This window comes from Amblyomma mixtum, chromosome 3 (genome assembly GCF_055824585.1).
Source record: "Amblyomma mixtum isolate Tamu chromosome 3, ASM5582458v1, whole genome shotgun sequence".
Taxonomy (NCBI): Eukaryota; Metazoa; Arthropoda; class Arachnida; order Ixodida; family Ixodidae; genus Amblyomma; species Amblyomma mixtum.
The window spans coordinates 191,693,530-191,714,798 of NC_143014.1; the positions used below are offsets into that span (position 1 = coordinate 191,693,530).

At 41.1% G+C, this 21,269-nt stretch overlaps 1 protein-coding gene across 3 annotated transcripts in view; it reads right to left on the bottom strand.

Moving 5' to 3' along the window:
* Positions 1-21,269, bottom strand: part of LOC149353069 (ATP-binding cassette sub-family A member 2-like) — a 120,076-nt gene that overhangs the window by 69,387 nt on the left and 29,420 nt on the right. For all 3 annotated transcript variants that reach the window (XM_089582277.1, XM_089582275.1, XM_089582276.1), the window contains 12 exons: positions 20,554-20,672; positions 18,843-18,971; positions 16,787-17,057; positions 11,687-11,859; positions 7,221-7,324; positions 7,020-7,134; positions 6,667-6,857; positions 3,854-4,004; positions 2,407-2,611; positions 1,851-2,033; positions 1,472-1,542; positions 822-931 (listed from right to left, as the gene is read on the bottom strand). In XM_089582277.1, coding sequence (XP_089438403.1) covers positions 822-931; positions 1,472-1,542; positions 1,851-2,033; positions 2,407-2,611; positions 3,854-4,004; positions 6,667-6,857; positions 7,020-7,134; positions 7,221-7,324; positions 11,687-11,859; positions 16,787-17,057; positions 18,843-18,971; positions 20,554-20,672 — 1,822 coding nt within the window. The remainder of the gene's footprint in view (positions 1-821; positions 932-1,471; positions 1,543-1,850; positions 2,034-2,406; positions 2,612-3,853; positions 4,005-6,666; positions 6,858-7,019; positions 7,135-7,220; positions 7,325-11,686; positions 11,860-16,786; positions 17,058-18,842; positions 18,972-20,553; positions 20,673-21,269) is intronic.

Sequence of the window (21,269 nt, forward strand, 5' to 3'; positions counted from 1 at the left end):
TTTCGTAGTCCGCATATTACGAAATAGCGGATATAGCGAAGTGATTTCCGATTCCCGTCGACTTCGTTATAACCGGGCTAGACTGTATTCAAATCATCATTACAGTGGCTTAATACTGTCTGCTAAGGCACAAAGCTTTTCAAAAAATTTCTACTTTATAGTTTCTTTTCCATTTCCACCTCACAGAATAACATGCCTTCATGATCTTTCAATTCTAAAGCAAATAAAAGTGGTGCACATTTTATCCAGACCTAATTTTACACAGAACCAATTCTATCGTCACCAGCTCTTCCACAAAATTCAAACCATAAAGCAGTCAATACTACTGACTGCTCCATGCAAGCCGGAAGTGAAAGTCTTGAAAGAATTCCTATGCTCATAAATGTCATGGTACTCTTTATCTTGAGGCATTAACGAGAAACAAATTTTACTTCATGCTAAAAGAAACTGTTATAACGATACAAATATTCTGAATAGCTTGAATCATAGCCATAAATATTTAACATGTTCAGGCTGCATGTCTTCTGTTACTCCTGATATATAATTGTCAGAAATGTATCACAGGCAAAAAGGTATTTTAGTGCGCAATGGTAAAGGTACACATTATTTAAAAATATTGACAATCTTTTTTTTCTAGAAGGACCTGCTTATCTGACTGCCACAAGTAATAATTACTGGCTATTATAAACTAAGCATTTGGTTGGCAAAAATATTGCAGCTTAACAAAACACGTCATTCATGAAAACTTTTGCAAAAAAAAAATGGAAAAAATTTCAATTCTTCCAAACAAGTTCAGAAACCCAATTCAGAAGAGTAGTTACATTGTTGTTGTTTTTCCAGCACCGTTGTGCCCCAAAAAGGAGGTTATTTGTCCCTCATACAAATTTAAGCTGAGCTTGTTCACAGCAAGTTTCTTCCCATCTTTGTAGATCTGAAAAAAGAAAAAGAACAATGCTTGATTAAAGCTCTTTTGCCACTAGTACGACGCCTATATCACAGCATCTACAACTAGAAATAAGTAATAGTATTTATATGCACTGAAGCTTCACGTAAATACTACTATAGCGTTACAAAGTTTATTTTACACAAAGGTGATGCCCATGAAGGCTTATCACTCTTTTCCTTTAATCAATAATCGAAAACTTGTCATAGAACAATAAGAAAACAAATTAATGGCTGTGGCCTAACTCTCCCTAAATTGAAATGTGTATACCTTCAGTATGAACAGTGGTCAGAATAACAAAGCTTTTCAGATAGCTATAAGCTGGGGTTAAAGAATAAGCTCAAGGGACAATTAATAACAGTAAAGACAAGAAATGTGAACATACATGTGCAGCGGACTAAATGTTAGCCATGACTAGCATGTTTCAACCTTACCAATTTGACTCAACTATAAAAAAATGCATAAAACCACAGCCAAATGTTTTGGCTCTTCTAATAAAAATTTAAGGCTAACTTAACCAATGTTTACCTTCACAAGGTTGTCAATGCAAACACCAAGTGGTAGCTCAGATGGATCTGGCTCAAAAAAGCCATTGTCAGCTGAAAACAAAAACACAATTAAGCAATTAGGTTGCATAAAAAACCATTACATAATGATACATTGGGATTTGCATAAATAAAATAAATGCTAGCCAGTTCATCAGTCCATGCAGCAAAGCATGGACTTGGAGAGTGACTGAAACTTTACCAAACAGAAACTTTTCATGCAAATGTTTGGCTTAAGCAGTTAATGCTCGCTGCGCCTTGAAGCCATATCGCTACTACTTGTAGCCGTGCAGCAAGATGTCTTTGAGGCCTGATCAAGAACAGTCTGTTTCAGCATGCCTGCAACGCCACAGAAACAGTACCTGCTCGACCTTCCATTGCGCAGGCTTGCTCTTCTTCAGTTACGGACAAATGAGTTGCATGTTTCCGAAGCAGCTTCTGCCAAAATGACCGCAGGGGCCCATACTCAAGGTCATGTCTACCACCACCAAACCAGTAGCTGTGTGTCACTGGGAAATACCATGGCCTTGGAAGGCCATATGAACCTGGGAGACAATGTGAAGCAGTAATCAGAATTTGAAATGGATGCAAATTTTAAATAATACTTTTCTTTATGCCGCAAGCATACTGCTTAACTGTATTACATTTCAAGCTATGTAACAATAAGTTAAGTGATGTAACTGGAGATAGCAGTGTAGATAACAGTTTATTTGTACCAAAGATCTGCAATCCTCTCAAAAATACTGAATCTGCCTGCAAGAGCAAAATAGTAGAAGCAGTCCATAGCTTAGGTCTGTAAGCTAGAAGGAGAGTATATTTGATGACAGAATAAATGTGAACCTGAATCATCCACTAGACCCCAAAACAACCTCAGGGCTAAAAGATAAGTTTTGCAGGTACCAAGAAGGAGCCTCTAACCTGGATGCACATTTTCAATGTACCAGACAAGCAGGGAATAGATGAAGGCATCAATCAACATCATAAGAGCCACGTGAGCCAGACTAAAGGTATCATCTTCAAGAGGTGAAATGCCTATGTTTGCCCACTGCACTCCGACTCCAACTTCTTCATAGAAGGCGAAATATTTGGCACCCAAGCCAAAAGCAGTTGTGGAAAGTAGAGACTGCAAAGAATAAAAATGAGTACATCTCCGTCAAAAAATAATAACCATGTCAAGTGTCGACCAAAAAAAAAAAAGAAAATGTGACCTCTAAGAAAGTGTGTATGAAAGGCAATATGCCATTAATAAAACTTAACATGCCCATAACAAAGCTCTCTAAAGGCTCAGATACTCGCACTGCACTTTGCGTATTGCTCCACTTGGTATCAAGTTAATTACATACAAAACCCTGATCTGCCCAATCCTAGAGTATGGCTGCACCATTTGGAATCCCTATAAGCTTGTGGATGTAAACAAATTAGAATCAGTTAGAAAAAAAAATCTGTCTGTTAAGTATTTCAGCGATATGACACAGATTTTTTTCTCCTCCTGCTCATCTCTCTGATCTGGGGCTCATTCCATTTTCCTCACATCGCCATACTAAATGTTTCTTAAACTTCTTGCACACGTTTATCACCACTCCGTGATTTGAGTCACTTGGCAACTACTATTTGAAATCTTCTAAGCCATCACTACTAAGAAGCTATCACAGACAAATTAAACATTTCACCTTTCAGTCCTCGTACTGACTTGTTCAAATAGTTTTTTTCCATGAAGGATGTTTGCATTGTTTCAGACAAATCTAGATTTAGCTGGTGGGCTAGTACTACTATAAAAAAAAAAAAATAGATGAGTTTTACAACTGCAACTGAATACCAAGCATCAAAGACCACTTCGAAAAGAACAAAAGAGGTGTTAATTACCTCACAACAAAAAGCAAATCAATGTGCTGACTGTATTCGAACTACCACTCTGAAACACAATTAGCCAGCCAAATGATGAGAAGCAGAAGCAGAAGCCAAATTTTCTGCTTACTTGAGGCTAACATTCTAAAAACTAACACGAGGACTTGTCATTGGAAAATTTGTATAACAGAAAGTACATTGTGGCTTTAAGCAAAGCAGCCAAATGAACACTATATGCAGGGGTTGGACTGTTCAGTTTAAACCAAAACAAAGACATTATAAGAACACTGAACTGAATTTTCAAAATAAGTAGGAGTTACATTCAGTCAAAGGAGAACATTTACATTGTATGGAAGCCAGGGCCATCTCGGTACTTCACTTAAGAAGTGAAATTTTGTTAAATACTGCTTAGGCTTTTTTTTTTTTTTGCAAAGACATCTATGTGCACAGTAACATTCATGCCGTCAGTGCTAAGCGCCTACCCATACAGTCAGGACAACAGTACGATGGCCGAACTCACCGCAAGGCTTTTTAACCAAGCAGGTATGTTGTTGTGGGCTGCTTCTTCCCTCACTGCTATGTACATGTAGGGCACATAGGTAAGAAAATAGATGATGCCTGCACAGGCAGCTGCAAGCTTGGCCTTGGAGTACAAAACGCTCACCAAAAATCTGTCAATAGGAAGACAGGAATTTCTAAACCTTCCAGCACTTCTCGAGCAAAAAAAAAAAACAGGACACAAAGCACTTCAAACTATCAGAGTACTAATGCTTAACGGAGAGGACTCATTAAAAAAAAAAAATGGTGCAAACAGAATGCAGGAAGCAAGAAAAGAAGTTGACAGGAGATGCGCTGACTCGTAACTGGAAGGACTTTGATTCCAAGTTCTAAAATACAGTAGGAAGAAATAATGACAATATCACACAAAAAAAACCTTGGTTGTGTCATCATAATCAGATGAGTTATTCAAGTTCTGCAGACTGTAAAGCAACTGACAGATGGCTGATATAGTTTTCCTTTTGTATGATGCTTTGATGAGCTTGAGTAATTTCGTGTGTTGGCTGATCTTCACGCCTAATCAAGATGAGAGTCTTGGAAAATGATTTGTATCTGCATGTGTTTTAATGAGAAGACATGTGAAAAAAATTCGAGCCTGAGAAAGTACTTTTATATTCCTGAAGTCGTTAGTTGACACAAAGAGTGATTCAACCGATATTGGTCACGCTGACTGACATACATAAATCTGGCCTTTAGATATGTTGCGTAATGGAGTGGTACTCAAGGAGGGCAGAAGTTATCACATGCAGCATATATCCACATCTGTCAAGCACTGAGACAGATAATTAAAATGATGTGAATGATGGGTGAATAGAGCACTGAGCTACATTCATTTTTACTAAAATTTTCAGGAAGCGAGACTTTGCCATTTTCAATGGCAAATTCCACTACCTCAGTGTGGTAACAGACAATGCCTGTTGTGTCTTGTTTCATCAGTACATGCTCATGAGCTTTGAGCAGTGGAAGCATTCTCACTGCTATGTCAGCCCTGGTGGTGCTGTCAGGGTAATGTTATTTTTGTTTCTTTTTCAGCTGCTCCGACAGCCCCCCCCCACCCCCCCCCTAGTGACTGTTATGTCAACCCGAATCGATACGTACATGCATGCAGGTTTAGCTTAGCAAGCAACCGAAACATTCAGGAAAACATATCAGCCCAGTTTTACAGCTTCCAAAATCCTCTGCAACTGACCTTGCAGAAAACTAAGGTCAAGTGAGACTTTTCCAGCCTTAAATCAGCTTGCATAAACATAGTAATTTTCATGCAACACACAAAATTTGTTGTTTTTCTGATACAAATTTAATATTATATAAAAAATTTCTGAAATCCTGTTGCATTTGTATCATCAAGATTTTGCTTAGTAAATGCACTAATGAAAAAAAAACTAAAGAAAGTTGTGATTCTTCGGCCTACCAATAAGGTGCTTAATCGACTAAGTTTAACATGGCATAAAAGCCAGTTTGGCTTAACAGATGGACTGGCAGTAGCTGCACAGTGCATCAGGTTTATAGCAACTGTGCAGCAAACAGGACAGCACAATACAGTGGACTCCATTTGATATGAACTGTGTTAGGGCGAATATTCTGATAAGCTGGACTGTTTGGGGAACATTTCTTGGTTTCCTATAGACATATGCAAAAAAAAATCTGCTCAACATGAACTGTTAAACTTCTGCAGACTCTTGCAGTGTCACAAGAGCAAAGCTGAACAGTTTTGCATGCACTGTTGTCTTTAACCATGGCAACCAATGATTAATTACAGGTTACTTTGTATATAACCCACAAGTAAACACATTGTGCACTCTGCTTTTCAAGCACAATAAGAGTTTATTTTGAGGACTATAAAGGCTGTAAGCAGTCTACAGCAAATGCTGTCCCACCTGACAACAGCTGTTGTCACAGAAGACAGTACCCATAACTTGAATGGTTGACAGTTCCTGAAAGTACTTTTCTTCAAGACTGCTTACTCAAGTTTTTCTGAAACTCTTGCTCATTTATACCTGTCTCATTCCCGGTTTACAAAATGAGCCCATATGCCTGTGCATGACCTTACATTCCAGGAACTCTGGTAAAACTGCACTTCTGATAAACTGAACAGGTTTACAAGGTCTTGCTACATTCCTCTCAAACAAAGCCTACTGGAATAGTTTGAAAACTTTATGAGTACGCATTAATGATGACGACAATTTGCTTCAGTTAGCTGCTAAATATTCAGTTCTATGTTGGTGGAACAAAACACAGAATTCACCACTAAAAGCAAGCACTAAACATAGCTTCCAAGGAAGGCTGTTTTTTCCTCCTGTGCAACAGAATAAAATGGTGAAGTTTTAATACAGCCACTGCTTACAGCTTCAAACCTGCCTTGTGCTCACATCTTCATAGAGTTATTTTCTACACAACTTTAATGGAAGGCTATCGAATTCATTTATTAATATGCTTTCTCTATTTGCAGATGTGTACATCAGATATATGGGCTAAAATACAAGTGGTGGTCTTTTGTCTTGAGCCTCCACTGATAAAAATAATGAATGTTATTGAAAGAACATAGGATTGATAACATTAACTTTATAACACCTAAAATAAGAAAGAAACCAAAAAATTACCCATGTCACGTTATATTTAAACAACCTATAATGCAAGGAGTTCCTCTCTTAACAACAGCCAGACAGAAACTAGTTTGTCTGCCCACATAATGTACAGACTGTCTTAGCTACCAAATTACCGCAAAAATAATCACCCCTCCCATCGTCACAGTTTGAAAAATAGAATATAACTTACGAAAAGGCAATGTTGGCGATCACAAATATCTCTAGGACTAAGAAAAAAATCAAGGGGTTGCTGTAGGTCAATACACGGCCATATTTAAGAAGAGCTGTCAAGACGGCTGCTGTAATAGTCATCTGAATAAAACTTGTGATGAACCAGGCAAGCCAGTGAACTGCATTGTTCAAGCCCATAGTCTTCATCACCTGTGAAGTAAAAAGCGATATGAACAAAGGTCAACATACTGACACAGAAAAATAGAGGAAAAACTACATTAAGCATCATTTATATCAAGCAGCTCATGAGAACTGCAAGGGCATGATTATTGCGTAGATAGCAAAGTGCAAAACTGAAAAGAAATCACATACTTCTTTCAGTCTTTTCTCTTTCTCATAGACGACATTCTGAACAAGCATTGCAACAGAATAGACCCAGGAAATAGCCATGCATAATGGCATAACATGTTCAATCATGAACAGGAACCTGAAACACAAAGGCAAAATTAAGTAAAAAATCAAAGGAGTATGCATGCAATTTTATTTTAATTAATAAAAGTCAGGCATTCATACTGATCCTGAATGTAGCATGGATATGGGAACTGGTGGATATAGGTGCCGGGCTCAGTGACATCTCGACCAGCGTACACATTCACCATTGCACGCTCAAGGATATCCTACAAGAAAGCAGAGGAAAACAATAATTATTAGTAACATAAACAATAACAGTCCATATTATCAAGTGCTCTTAATCAATAGGCAAGGATTCCACCCATTCTAAAGATACAAAATGACAGTGAGAAACTTTCTTCCAGGCAAAGGCAGCACAAAGGTGTCAACTGTGGGTGTGGCTGCCTCAGGAAGTGTACTGTTGGAAACTCAGCAGCATTAATTGGAATGCTGAGTTTCAAAACATACTTGTCTATGTACTAGCCACAAACAGGGTGCATATCACTCATCTCTTAATTCTGCCTATATTCAGAAAGCCCACAAGTGTTCTCTCCAGATCAGCTGAAATTCGTCCTTTCTCATCTACTCCATATCTACTCCACAAGCCACCCAGCCAAAAGGGTGAGCAGAGGTTCTGTATTTTGAGCAGAGGGACTGAGAAGAGGGACTGAACCGAGGGACAGAATATAAAACAGGCCTTTAATTCATGCTGCACTACTTCCTGGCCACAAAGACAATAACCATACATAAACCTTGAAGGCATTATGAAACAACTTTCTTAAATGACCAGCTGCACAATGGTACATTTTTACTGAGGGCCACGCTTTGTGCAAAACTGCAGCATCCCTGACTTTCTTTCGTCTATTTATAGAACACTGAAGCCTGTTTCACATGCAATCGAAAATGCTCGCGAATCCTGCCAATGCGGCGGAAAAACCTGTTTTGAGCCATTGCTGCGATGAGCGGTGAGGTACCAACAAATTGGAAATTTTCGCTGTGACGCACCACTCAATCGCTCATTTGCTTGCATGTGAACCTGCCTTAAGGGAGCTTACATGCCTGTTTTTCAGTTCCTGTTCATGTACAAATGTTGCCAGGTCACATTGTCTGTCTCCATCTGTGTTCTTTTTTTTATTAATGTGAGAATGCGAGAGCATTACTCAGCTTGTTGTGCGAAAACCCCATCATCATCAGAAAGCCTTGGCAGGCATGCGTGCCAGAAACGCGGCACGCGAATGACGTCATCACCCCTCCTAGGGCAATAGGCCACCACAAGTGGCACGACCGCTGCCCAGGCAAGAGAGGGGACACTTCTCCTCACACTCCAGAATGCGACTCTCCTTCACTGCTTCGACGAAACACAACACAACACAGAGAGAAAGGAAGCTTGCAGCCGTAGCTGGTGTTAGGAAGAAGCATTAAGTTTAAACCTGTCGTTGTGGAGAGGGAAGAAGCAAGGAGGAGCCTGCAGTTAGAGATTACACAAAGGGAATGTTTCCGTTGCCAACTTCAGTTGACCTTCAGCTTTCAGAAAGTGAGGTTGCAGAGCTATAGCAGTGTTTACACAAATGAAAGCGTGCCGCGCTAATCCGCCAGGCAGGGGTAGATCGAGAAAGGCAAGTCAACTTTTGCGGTGAATAGAAAAATGTTTGAAGGCACCCCTCCTTTTCCCTGTAGTGGCTATACAATACCCCCTCAGCAGGATAACAAAGCAGACTACGCTCAAGATGGGGGCAGCTGGACCCCTCCCTCGCGTGCACTGGGCGAGGGGTCACCATCCCAACAGACTTGATGTGGTACATGTAAACAGTGGCGTGCCGGCTACGTGAGACATGCTAGGAAATACGATGCGCCGCATCATAGTCATGTAAACGCGGCTTATGGAGTCTTCATCGGCCGCAGTTGAATCGCTTGTGTCTATATCATCAGGCGAGACAGCTAAGAGTGGTCAGAAACAACAGTTCACTGCTGACGAAGTACAAGACCATCGCAATGCAGCAAAACGTGCAAAGTGAGCTGCTGCAGCGAAACATCATTCACACCCCAAACCCCCGACAACAACTCAGCGACAAGTAATGCTTTTGCATTTACACATCATAAGCATTGCTTAGGTGCTCTCAGAACTTTTTTTGTATAGGTTGCTCAGATTCTTCACTGATCAGTGCCAGCAATATACATCCAGCAATATACATTTCGAATTGTTTAAGACATGTTTAATACTTGCAGTTTTCCTTTGCTTCTATCAATAAACTGCATTCAAGTAATTCAGCCAGGCTTTTTATGTGTTAATTTGCCATGCCATCATATGCATGAAAGTATACAACAAATGCTTGTTTTTGTTTTCTCTTGCAAACATTTTGAACTCATTTGCTGTATTTATCAGACCATTAGTTTCTCTGCAAAAATGTTTAAATGTGAATTAAAAAAAGCATCCACTTATTTGCTTGTTTTCATATCAAGAAATAAAAAGTGATGATTGACTAAGCACTTGCATGCATAAGAAACTGCAATAAAGCATCACCTTAAAATGGGATGGAAGAGGGTGAGGGTAAGGGCAAATTGACAAACAGGTAAACGGATGATGGAAGTTGGATCCTGTACAACACTAGTTTAGGCAAGTAAAAGCTTTCTTGCTTTTTGCAACTACAGTAGACTCCCGATAGTTCAACCTTTGATAATTCGTACTTTCAGCTAATTCCAACAAATCTGAAAGTTTTGGTTGTCTGGCTATATTTTCAATGCATTTTAAAGCCACTTAATTCGTACTCTGCTTTCGCTAGCATTTGGTTATTTCAAACTTTTTCTCTTGCTCCACCGCTCTCGGCGCGCGAAAGAGTGGCGATCAAAGTCGAATATACCAAGTTTCCAGCGCTGCATGAGCTGGAAATTCGTCCCTTCCAACCAATTAACTCAAACACGGTTCAAATGGGGGCTGTGTCGATCGGAATCGCCCCATCACTGCGTAGTTTCGTTTTCTGAGGTTCACTTTTAGCCCATGATGATTGCGGCTGCTGGCTGTGCTTAGGCGAGCCAAGCCTAGGTGTGCTGCGTCGCTAGTCTTTTCTTTTAGAAGGCGTCTCGCCATTCCTCCCCAAATGTGGATTCCCCTCGCATCTGGCCGCGTGGTCCTGCGCGTCGATAATGCGCGCTCATCACGAGCTGCTCGTTGTGTGGTGAAGCCTCCTTACATAGACACCGCCGCATGTGAGGAAGCTCCACCACTACGGTGTCGCACCTGTGAAGGAGTTCAGAAGGGCGTGCTGTTGGGCTAGTTGGTGTTGAATAATGTAAAGAAATTAGCATCATATGCGTCCCTGCCATTGCCCTTCGTCTCTATTTTTGTGCCGATTTCTTTACATTATTCTGTGAAGAAAGGCCATTTTTACTCACGTAATTTGCGCACCTCTAATTTATTACCCAAGTTTATATAAAAAAATATTTTACTCACATATTTTACGCTCCCTGCTGCGCCAGACCACCAGCATGCATGCAAGTGCGCGCGGAGAAAGTAGGCTTAGGAAGATCAGCGCAGCCGCGTCATTGTGTCAGTTGCGAAAGGTACGAGTAGCGAGGGTACAAACTGTATGCCGTTTACCCAGCTCGCTCGTGCTGGCAATCGCTTTCCTGGACGAATAGTTGCGTGCACAGCAGAATCTGAAACTACCGAACCGTTTGCTGTTCGGTTTGCCACTACTCAGCCGGGCCGCATGCGGGGACGCCGCTTAATCACCTAATATCACTATTTGCCTGTTACTACTGACTTAATGATTGTATGGTAGCATGTTTACTGCTTTGAGAGGCACGAGTTGGGGGTCGTTGGCATATAGGCGACAATATACAGTATGTATTGCGTGCTGTGACCTTTTTGTAGAGTTTTTTAGGACGTGTTCACAAAATTTTTCCATAATTTGTGCCTCCCCTTTTTTGAAGCATTAATTTAAAGATGAAAAGTGCGCAAATTACGCGAGCAAATATGGTATTTTGGAGCAGTTCTTTTTTGATATTCCTGACAGTGGGCATGCAGTACATCTTGACGGAATTTTGAAAGATTGTCACTGACGTGCAGTTTTCACTTAAGAGCAGCCTACCACTGCCTATTTTTTCATCAATTAAATCGGCTGCGGTGTGAAACAGCTTCTGTGAGTTTTTTTTTTTCCTGCAGCCATTCGACTTTTCTAGCTTCGCATAATTTGGACTTTTTTTACAGTCCCTGGAGGTCTTAATGTAGTTTTACTCTATTGCGAAATCAGTACATTATTGATAAATTTTTTTCAACCACACTTGAATAACTTATCACTGCCTTTCACACATATTTTATGCTGCGCTAAAGCTTTTAGCTCCACTGGTATAGTGAAATAAATCCAAAATACTATTTGTGTGCACGAATATTGATACAGCAAATTGCATTTAGTTTTGGATCATATTAAGGTGCACTTCTGATAATTCAAACAAAAATCCCTTTTCCCTTGCAGTTTGAATAAATGAGAGTCTACTGTACTATAACTTAGCACACATGACTAGAAGCATTCAATCATTATGGTTCAGAAGGCTCAATACACGGTTTTAGAGTGATGTTACACTATTTTTACCTGTAGCCACACAAATCCAAACTGGTAATACTCATAGCCCCAGTTTCGTGGACCAGGAAACCAGAACCGGCTACGCATCAGGTTGGTAGTAGGAGTGAATGATGCATTCTGTCGAATAGTGTAGCTCATGTGACGTGGCATTGAACCATTGTGATCCATCTTGAATAGGACACCTAGAAAAAGAGCCAAATAGCTATGTGAAAAATTTTGGAGAAGTTTGACAATACTTTCAAAGTGTTTTTTAATGTGGGAGATCATGATTCTGGCAGAAATTTTTGAATGCATGTTTTCATTACTGTGCCTAATAGTTTTGTGCAGTAAATAGGCAATAACCAACTTCCTTTTGTGATCGCACATCAGTACTTCCTTTGAACCAACACAACAAATACACGAGGAAAGTGTCAACCCCACTGGGCCCACGTAGCCAGAATGACCTAGGCATAAATGTTTCTGCTAACTGCATCATCTACTTTGACTACATGCTATTCTTCATCCCAGTGACCTAGCAATGATGTGCCACCAGTTGCCATCACGGGTAGAAATTTACAGCAAGTGTTGACAGAAGAGGATGACATAGGTAGGTGGCATGGTGTGGAGTACTTGTGCCAGACACCCAGGCCATTAGATTATTGTACCAGTACCTCTCAAAGCTGTGATTTTCTTTTGTTTGATCTTATGTAACATTTGGCAGGGGTGCTTGGGCAGAAGTACTGAGTTGGAGGTTCCAACTGATGTCTGTTGTACATGTCACCTGAATGAAATGGTACCGTACCCACTAAGCCCTTTCTGGGGATGAACTACAGTACAAGAGACAATGATCACATTCTTCCTGCCTCTCTTCCCGTTTTTTTCCTTTCTGTCTACTTGTATAAACCCATTCCTGTATTGCCTCCACGTCAGGCATCACATTAATGTCTTAAAAAGGGGAGAGATAATGACATGCAGCTTTACCTTTTAAATGGCATCAAACAGCTAGACTGTCTTACTAGAAATTTGACTAGCCTGATTCAGGCTGGGGCCCATTTTTTTTCTTCTTGAGCTCAGGGCATCAGCTCATTAATAATGACACTTCAAGATCTCTACACCTCAAGAACACTTTGTTGGTAACACTACATCATGGGTACTATGCAGGATAGACACATGCACATTTCCAATGTGATGCACTGTAGTGGCAGTTTCTCTCCAGTTTGTACTGATTTAGGCTGAGCTCCATGTACACAAACACCCATGCGAATATGAAGGCAATGGCAGCAAGCAACGAGCAGCGCCATTGCACGAAGCGTTATTCCCGCGTCGCTTGCATCGTCACTCGGTTCTGCATCCACAGAAAATTTCACTCGCTGCCCAGAAGCACCCTTGTGATCAGCCAATCAGACCCCTGCTAGTTGTGCCATTTCTGGCTTGTCACATAGCTCCTCCCCCGAGATATGTCTTCACCTTAACAAGCGTATTGTCTTGGTAATAGTCACTGCTGTCGCACCACTGCCATAGAGAAAATATTTAGTTTATTGTAGCTGTGAGACACAGCCCCAAAACTTAAAGAAAGAACAATCTGCTAGTCAGTAGCGGAGGACTAACAACATTTGGAGAGGGCAACGAGCAGGTGCACTGCAGGCCGAGATTGGTGTCGAGCCGGCTACAGAGCCCAATTCCCAGCGCCGCTGCGCTCCAACTGTAGATTTGGATTGCTCATCGTGAAGCAGACTTGAACAAAGAGAACAGAACACTAGTTGGTAATGGAGGGCTAACAATAATTGGTGCCAGCTACGGGCACGTGCACTGGAGGGCAAGATGTGTGCCGATCTAGCTGGGTACGGATGCTCAATCCCTGTTGCACTCCGGTCAAGCTGTAGGTGCAGAATCACTCGCGACGCATATTCTTACTTGCATAGTTTGCACCCTTACAAGGAGATAGAAGTGACAGTTTGTGGAGGTTTTTACGAAGCCAGAGTGCACAGACACCGAATGAAAACACACCTGCTCTGGTGCACGTCGAGTATTTCCCTCCCACTAGTGTGAGGCTTCCCCACTGAGCGACAGAGTGAACGATAGTGGTCCTCGTTGCGTCATTCATTTTTTTTGTGCACATGGAGCCCACTCTTAGGGTCAGTTACACATTCATCTCTTTATGGATGTGTTGCAAAGCGCTGATTCAATACAACTTCAAAATATTGCCCAGTACCTTTCTCTCAGTCTTCATAAGACAACAAATGCTTCATCATTGCCTTCCGATTTTACTTAATCATCTCAATGATTTTAATATTTTTCTAGTAAATGTGATCAACAAGGTGTTAAAAGACTTTTTTTGTAGTGTGATAGTGACATACACATAAATATTGTACAACTGGTGTCTTTCTGAATCATGTACTACTAATTGCAAATACTCACTGTCTGTTATTGTACCAAGGGGGCTTGAACAGTAGAAGGATTTCTACTTTATTTTCGAGCACACTCCGCCTTGACAGAAAATAAACTCATTCATTCATTCATGAGCTTACTGTTGCTGTCCAGACAATGAGTTTAATGCCAGCAAAAATCAGTTGCTTTTTGCTATTTTCACTCAGTAGCCTTCAGTTGGCCTTGCTATAGTATACTGTTGTTGTCTAACAGCTCATCGCGATAGCACAGCATATTTTGCCTGCAGCACAGTATGCATGGTTCAATAATGACAAGTACTGAGCATTCATTAACAGACTAACATAAAATATCTTGGCTTAGTTGCTAGGCCAGCAAACATAGTGAAAGCTTGTTAAATAATACCTTATTCGTTTTCCTTCAGTTAATTCAAAGTAATGACAGCAGTTCCATAAGGTTGCTTCATGTGTAAACCTACTTGCTAATTCATGAACACATTAATTTCAATGTTGGTAATTCAAACTCTGTGGCACCATATCCCCCTAACCAGCTTTTCAATGGCACTCACCTTCCCTACCAAGCACTGAGCATCACAACAGCAAACTTCTGAAAGAAGTTACTACCTCAGCATGAACCATGCTGATGTCCAAGACCACCAAAACATTTGCACTTCATTTTCCAATCCTGTGGTCTTCGGCTTGCCAGTCAGAATGAGAGACCTTCATTGTCATCATAAGCCCAACTACACCCACTGCAGGACAAAGGCCTCTCATATCTCTCCAATTACCCCTGTCCTGTGCTAGCTGCGACGACCTTTGTCTCGCAAACTTCCTAATCTCATCTCCCCATCTGACTTTATGCCGCCCCTCGCTACGCTTGCCTTCTATTAGAATCCAGTCTATTATCCTTAACGAGCAATGGTTATCGAGCCTTTGCTTTACATGCCCTGCCCATGCCCATTTCTGCTTCTTGATTTTGAATAGGATATCATTAACTCGCGTTTGTTCTCTGACTCACTCTGCTCTCTTCCTTGTCTTTTAACATTACACCTGTCGTTTTCCATTCCATAGCTCGCTGTGTTGTCCTCAATTTAAGTTCCATCCTTTCCGTTAGCCTCCATGTTTCTGCCCCTTAGGTGAGTACCAGTAAGGTACAGCTGGTATATACTGTCCTCTGGAGGAATACTGGTAAACGGCCACTCATGATCTGAAGGTACCTGCCGAATGCACTCCACCCCATTTTTATTCACCCAGTTATTTCACCTCCATGGTCCAGATCTGCGGTCACTACCTGCCCTAAGAAGATGTATTCCCTTATCAACTGTAATGCTTTGCTTCCTATTGCAAACTGCTGTTCCCTTCTGAGATCGTCGAACATTACTTTAGTATCCTGCATAATAATTTTTAGAGCGACCGTTCTGCTCTACCTTTCTAGGTCTTTGATCATGCTTTACAACTGGTCCCCTGAGCTACTTAAGAGGGCAAGCTACTCTTCATTAAATTTTATCTCTAAATCTTCCCAACCCAAGTCTCTGAATACCTCCTACAAACATATAAGCAAACAAGGGAAGGGGAATAGTACTGGAGAGATTATGTCTTGCTGCCTGACATCCTACTTGAATGGGATTTTATTACTTTATGAAGGACTACAGTGGCCGTGTAGCCGCTGCAGATATTTTCCAGTACTTTTACATATGTTTCTTGTACGCCCCGATTCCCTAAAGCCTGCATGACTGCTGAGGTTTTGATTGAGTCAAATGCTTTCCCATAATGTATGAAGTACTAAAGGTAACCAAGCTTTTAAAAAAAGGCAGAATGCCCTAGCCCCGTGAAACCAAATGAGGGCTGTTGAGAGTCATGTGGCCTAGTCTGCAGTATATTTTCATCCTTCAAAGTGAACTAATTAGTAGACTAATTAGCTAACTTTTTAATTATTGGCTTCAGGAACAAAGTGTCAATTCAGAAGTGGCAGATCATCTTGAAAAACAATTGGATGAAATGTTATTTATGCATCTTTATTTACTGCCCTTAAAAGAAAGCTGCCACACGACAGTTGCTGATGTAAATCTTTTGCCCGGTGCATATGCAAAGTCCCTGTCGGGGACAGTGCTCTAGAGAAAAGCGGACTTCATTCTCTGAGATGCATCTTGGGATGCTGAAGCAGCACCACTGTCATGTGGAAGCCTTTGTATAGTGCGAGTTATCTTTTAAGGTTGGTAAAAAAAGCTACTTTACATAAATTGTGTTTTCTATGGCCGCAAGCTAGAAATTACTTGAAATTGTCAAATAGACTGAATATGCACGCCCTGTTGCTGCAATTAAAAAAAAAACAGAATAAGGCAATTCATGAGAGTTGCTTTTTACCTGTCAATCATTTATCTTTCACTTCTTTTTATGTTTGGAAAGGAAAGTGTAACAGCTAAAAATCACTGTAGTTATTTAATGCCTTGTTCAAGTGAGCATGGCACACCACACGAATTTACAATGAGAACTGGCTCACAGCACAGGTCCTTGTTTTATCTTCCATGGTTTGACAAAAAGATAAATGATCAAATAAATAGAAGTGCTTGGCCAAAATATCAAAGCAGTCAAAAGTATTTGTTTGCAGCCAGTTTTCAGAACACCACAAATATAATGCACGCATTTTACAAAACACTTTTAAGACCATCGAAAACTGCCAGATGACACAAGACATTTTCTTAATCGATTTAAAGTTTTCTAAACAACTTGGGTACACAGTGCATACTTGCAAGTATGGTGACATTGTCAAAGTAGGCCTTATTCTTGAAGTACGCCATGAGGTCATCCTCTGTACTGAAGCCCTGGAACATATTAAGACTGAGGCCTGACATCAGTGAAATCCAGGAGCAGGCTGCGTTGTCAATCACATCAAGGCGGTGAAGAAATGCCTCTTTGTCCTCGATGACTGAGGCACCATTGTCTTGAGCAAATTCACGCAGGGCCTGGCTGCGAGCCACATCCAACACCAGTGGGTAGCGCCTTAGGTTGTCCCGCATCTTTAAGAAAGAAAAAGATTTGTCTCTAAAGTATTCACAAAGCAGAAGCCAATCATCAGTGCTACACATTCACTGTGTCATCGCTTTTATTTTTTTTTCTAGTGCAGTGGTCAGAGATTCCACTTTGTGCAAGCTCAGTCAAATTTACTGCAGGACCAGAGCAATTTTCTCCGTGCAATAAACTGCCCAAAAGTAATTAATGCCTCACAGAAAAGTTCTGGAAATGTGTGAGCATACTGGCAGACCAGTTCCTTTACATGAAAGCCACAGCAGTTTGTCACTGCCAACTCTTACTCCTCTCTCATGTGCTCTCAAGCATTACTCAAGGTACTGTACTAGGCCCTCTCCTTTGACCTGCCCTCAGCATCACATATCACATCTGGCCCTTTGCAGACAGCTGCATTGATAACTAATGCATCTGATGTTTCCAACACTTGGAATGTCTGTTAAAATTCAAGAAGTGCATGAGAACTCACTCAGTAATCTCTTTCCACCACCACTATAGGCTGCTGCATCGCTAAATGCGCACCGTAAAATGCTTATCTCGGTCAAACTGCTACTTATTGGTGCTGGAATTTGACACAGTGACAGCATACGACAGTCTTGCTTTTTCAACACCAAGTATGGATAATGTATTTTCCTGATTTGATCAGAATTACAAATCCGTGTCGTCTGCAGCATTAGTGACTCCCATAACAAGTAGCTTTTGCATAGTGCGCGTTTAGCATTGCAACAGTCAGTATAAATACCGGAGTCTTATCTACCACCTTTAGACTGTCCTACAACCAAAACCAACACAATTAGGCACCTAGGCATTCACATGCCCCAAGATCTCCCTAGGTCCAGGAAAAGTACCAAAATTACTAACTCTATTAACTGCACCCTTAGCTGCTAACACTGAAACCTAGCCTTAGCACTTATTACTGTGAAACGACCTACTTATGTAACACTTGTCAGCCCTGAACTAAGGTGTGTTCTCTATATCCGATCCTCAACAAGGTAACCAAATCATTAAAATGAAAAGTTGACCTAGCTGGTACACCATATTACTTGCTTGTGTCTTTCACGCTGTTTTCTACCATTCTAACTAAATCAATGAGTTCAAATGTATTCAAAATGAAGGTTTCAGATCCATCCTCACAGACTACTCTTGTCACACTAGTCCAATCCAACTAAAATCAGACCTTGACCTCCCTACCGTCATCTGTTGCCATAAAATAGCGCATCTCTTTCACAAATTCTTTCATACCTTGCTGTACGGTAGCCTACTGGGCATTGCCTGGTTAACCTCCCTGCCCTTCCGTCCTTCTGTTTCGCTCTCTCTCTCTTCACACCTTACCAATGGAAAATAATTCCATCTGACCATCCCATTGCTTATCCCACAATAGCCAACTCAAAAATGTCTGCCCTAAGCATGTTCATGTGATGATATTTCAACAGCCTTTTTGTCTATGTGTAACCAAGCACTGGAACCCCCTTTCTGGCTGCATCACCTCGCAAGTGGATCAACACCAACTGAAGTACACCACTAAAGTGATTTCTAACTGTTAAACACTGCTCTCCTGCCTATACCTCATGTAGTGCCCAACAAGAGAGCTATTCAGATATGATAAGAATGCAAAAAAAATTTTAATTAATTATGTTAGCAATGAGCACTAATTGTTGTGGTTCACATGATCGCAATGTCTAAAGGTAGGTTCTTAACAAGTATTAGCTTCAGTGATGCAAACAACACAAATAAAACACAATGAATCTTGAAGCATCAAAGTAAATAGCCTGCCTCACATGTTTCAGCATTGACAATGAATAGTCACTGCTGTTTTGTGCCAGGTAGTCCCTGATGTCTCTGGAAATGTTGAGCATTTTTCTGGCATACTGAGTTACCGTGTCCAACAGCTTGAATGTTTCATTTGCCTAAAGAGATGAAGAGATAACAGTGATTAGCTGACAAGTACTAGAAACTTAAAATGCAACACTGACTGAAAAAATGATTTAGTACAGGGTCGTCCACTCTTAGTTAGAATGCACTAGCCCATGGCCGTGCTCTTTGGAGGGTCACTGCGTCCGAAACGGCTGCGCATCGAAGCGAAGTGGCAGATGACGCGAAGCACCACGTCCAGGTACACTTTCTCCTGCGCCACTCTGCTGCGATGGGAGACTGTGTCGCACGCAGTGGCCCTCTGAAGAGTGCGGCCATGCGCTAGCGGGTTGTAACTAAGAGTGGACAACCCTGTACATTACCAATATGTAACTGCATACTCTTTATACTACAGGATATCACCAGGAACAAAACCACCATGATGTGACTTCCTACACCACAGTCTAAGGCATAACGATGTTTCAAAGCTGACACACACAGCCCCACAAGAAGTATGCATTTTCGAGGACGTACTGTACCTGCATGAATATAATGCAAGTGGGGAGTTTCAACCTTCAGGAAAACAAAAAGGATTATTAATAAGATTACAACATCAGCTGAAAATGTTCAGGCTAGCCACAGCCAAAGGCTATGCATGAACAAGTCGCTGCCTTTCGTGTCGTCAATGTTATTCTAACGGCCCTACTTCAGAAGTGCATACGACAAAATCGAGCTCAGAAAAAGCCTCCCATGCGATATGACACACAACCTTTCACAGAGCAGCAGCCAGTACGCCGCTGTGCCGCCACGCCTCTGCTTCTTGCCGCCACTGCTTCATGTTTTCTGCTGCACAGATCGGAGCCCCTTTGCCCTTTTCTTCATGTCCGTATTTCACACGGCTCTTTCATCGCCTTCTGCTTCTCAATGGCCAGCATCACCTCCTTTCCACATTTGTATCTCTCTTTCTCGTCATGAGTACAACGCTTTGCCCCAACAGCCCAAGGCTGTCAAAAAGTTGGCTTCTCCTCGCAGCTCACAAACCTAGTGGCCGAATTCACTGTAAAAATTTCGAAGAGCAGTGAAAAAAAAATTCATGCTATACTCGCACCTCAGTTCCAAATATAAGATGAAATGTGTTCTGGAGAAGATTATTTGATGAAAAAAACTCATGTGTTATACTCATGAAAATACAGTTTTTGTGTGATGCTATCGGACATGACACAAACAACTCCACAATGTCCTTGAGAAGTGTAAATGCACTTCACACTTGATACATGTACAGCTGCTCTACGATGACAGAAGATCAGATAAAGAATAAAATTAACACAGGGGTTCTAAATCGGAAGCGGAATGCTGCTAAATAGGAACAGTGCTACTAAATAGGAAACACAAACAATGGAATGAGAACACATGCCTAAACATATGACTAAATTTATTTTGTGTGTCAAGAAATATACAGCAATTCTGGCATGAAAAATAATGCATTATTTTACTAGTGAATAGCGTGCACAAGCTTTTTTTTTTTTAGAACCTGTGGTGACTGCAAGTTTTTCCACTTCTGTCATGCTTTCCTATCACCCATGTCTTGCCCCATGCAACAAACGTAAAGTTGCATACAAAACAGAAAGTCTGACTTGCCTTGTGAACAATCAAGTTTGCAGCAGTGTTGTTAGGTGTGTACAAAACTTTAGGGTTACTATACAGCACATGGACAAGAATTCCAATTTGCTCCTTCTGGTACTCTGAAATGCCAATGTCTGAAACACAAGAAAACAAGAAACTAATTCAGCATAATTTTTTCTAAATCTCAATAGTTACCCTCTACAGTAATATCAAGTCTGACGCAGGAGAGAGATCTCTGCCAGTGATCTTCACCTGCCCCTACCTAGCATCAGCTGTGGCCACCCCATCCCAGAAAAAAGCCTAACCTCATGGCTGTCTTCCTCTTCTGTAACATGTTGAAGAACCAACAGCCTTTCAAACAGCTGGCCTCTGTACCTGGCATTCACAGTTCTGATAACACACTGGGTCAAAGGCACTGCAGCAGAGAGCTGCACAGCAGGATTTCTCGCTTTCTTTATCAAAGCTTCTCAGCCACTTGTTAAAGACGTCTGTGGTCATCCACGCAACCTTGTTTCAAGCAGACTACACTGAAAGTGCAATTCTTCTTATAGCAAGGGTTCTTTGATTGATGATTTCTCAGTGGCTAAGAGCCAATCTTTTCATGTGCCATTCATATTATTCTCCTAATACCTTTGGCCTCTGCTCAATTACTCAGCAGCCATTGAAAATGGTTTACTTTGAACAATTTTGATGAATATTCCAGGCTCAGGCTAGTCCTGGCTGAAACCATT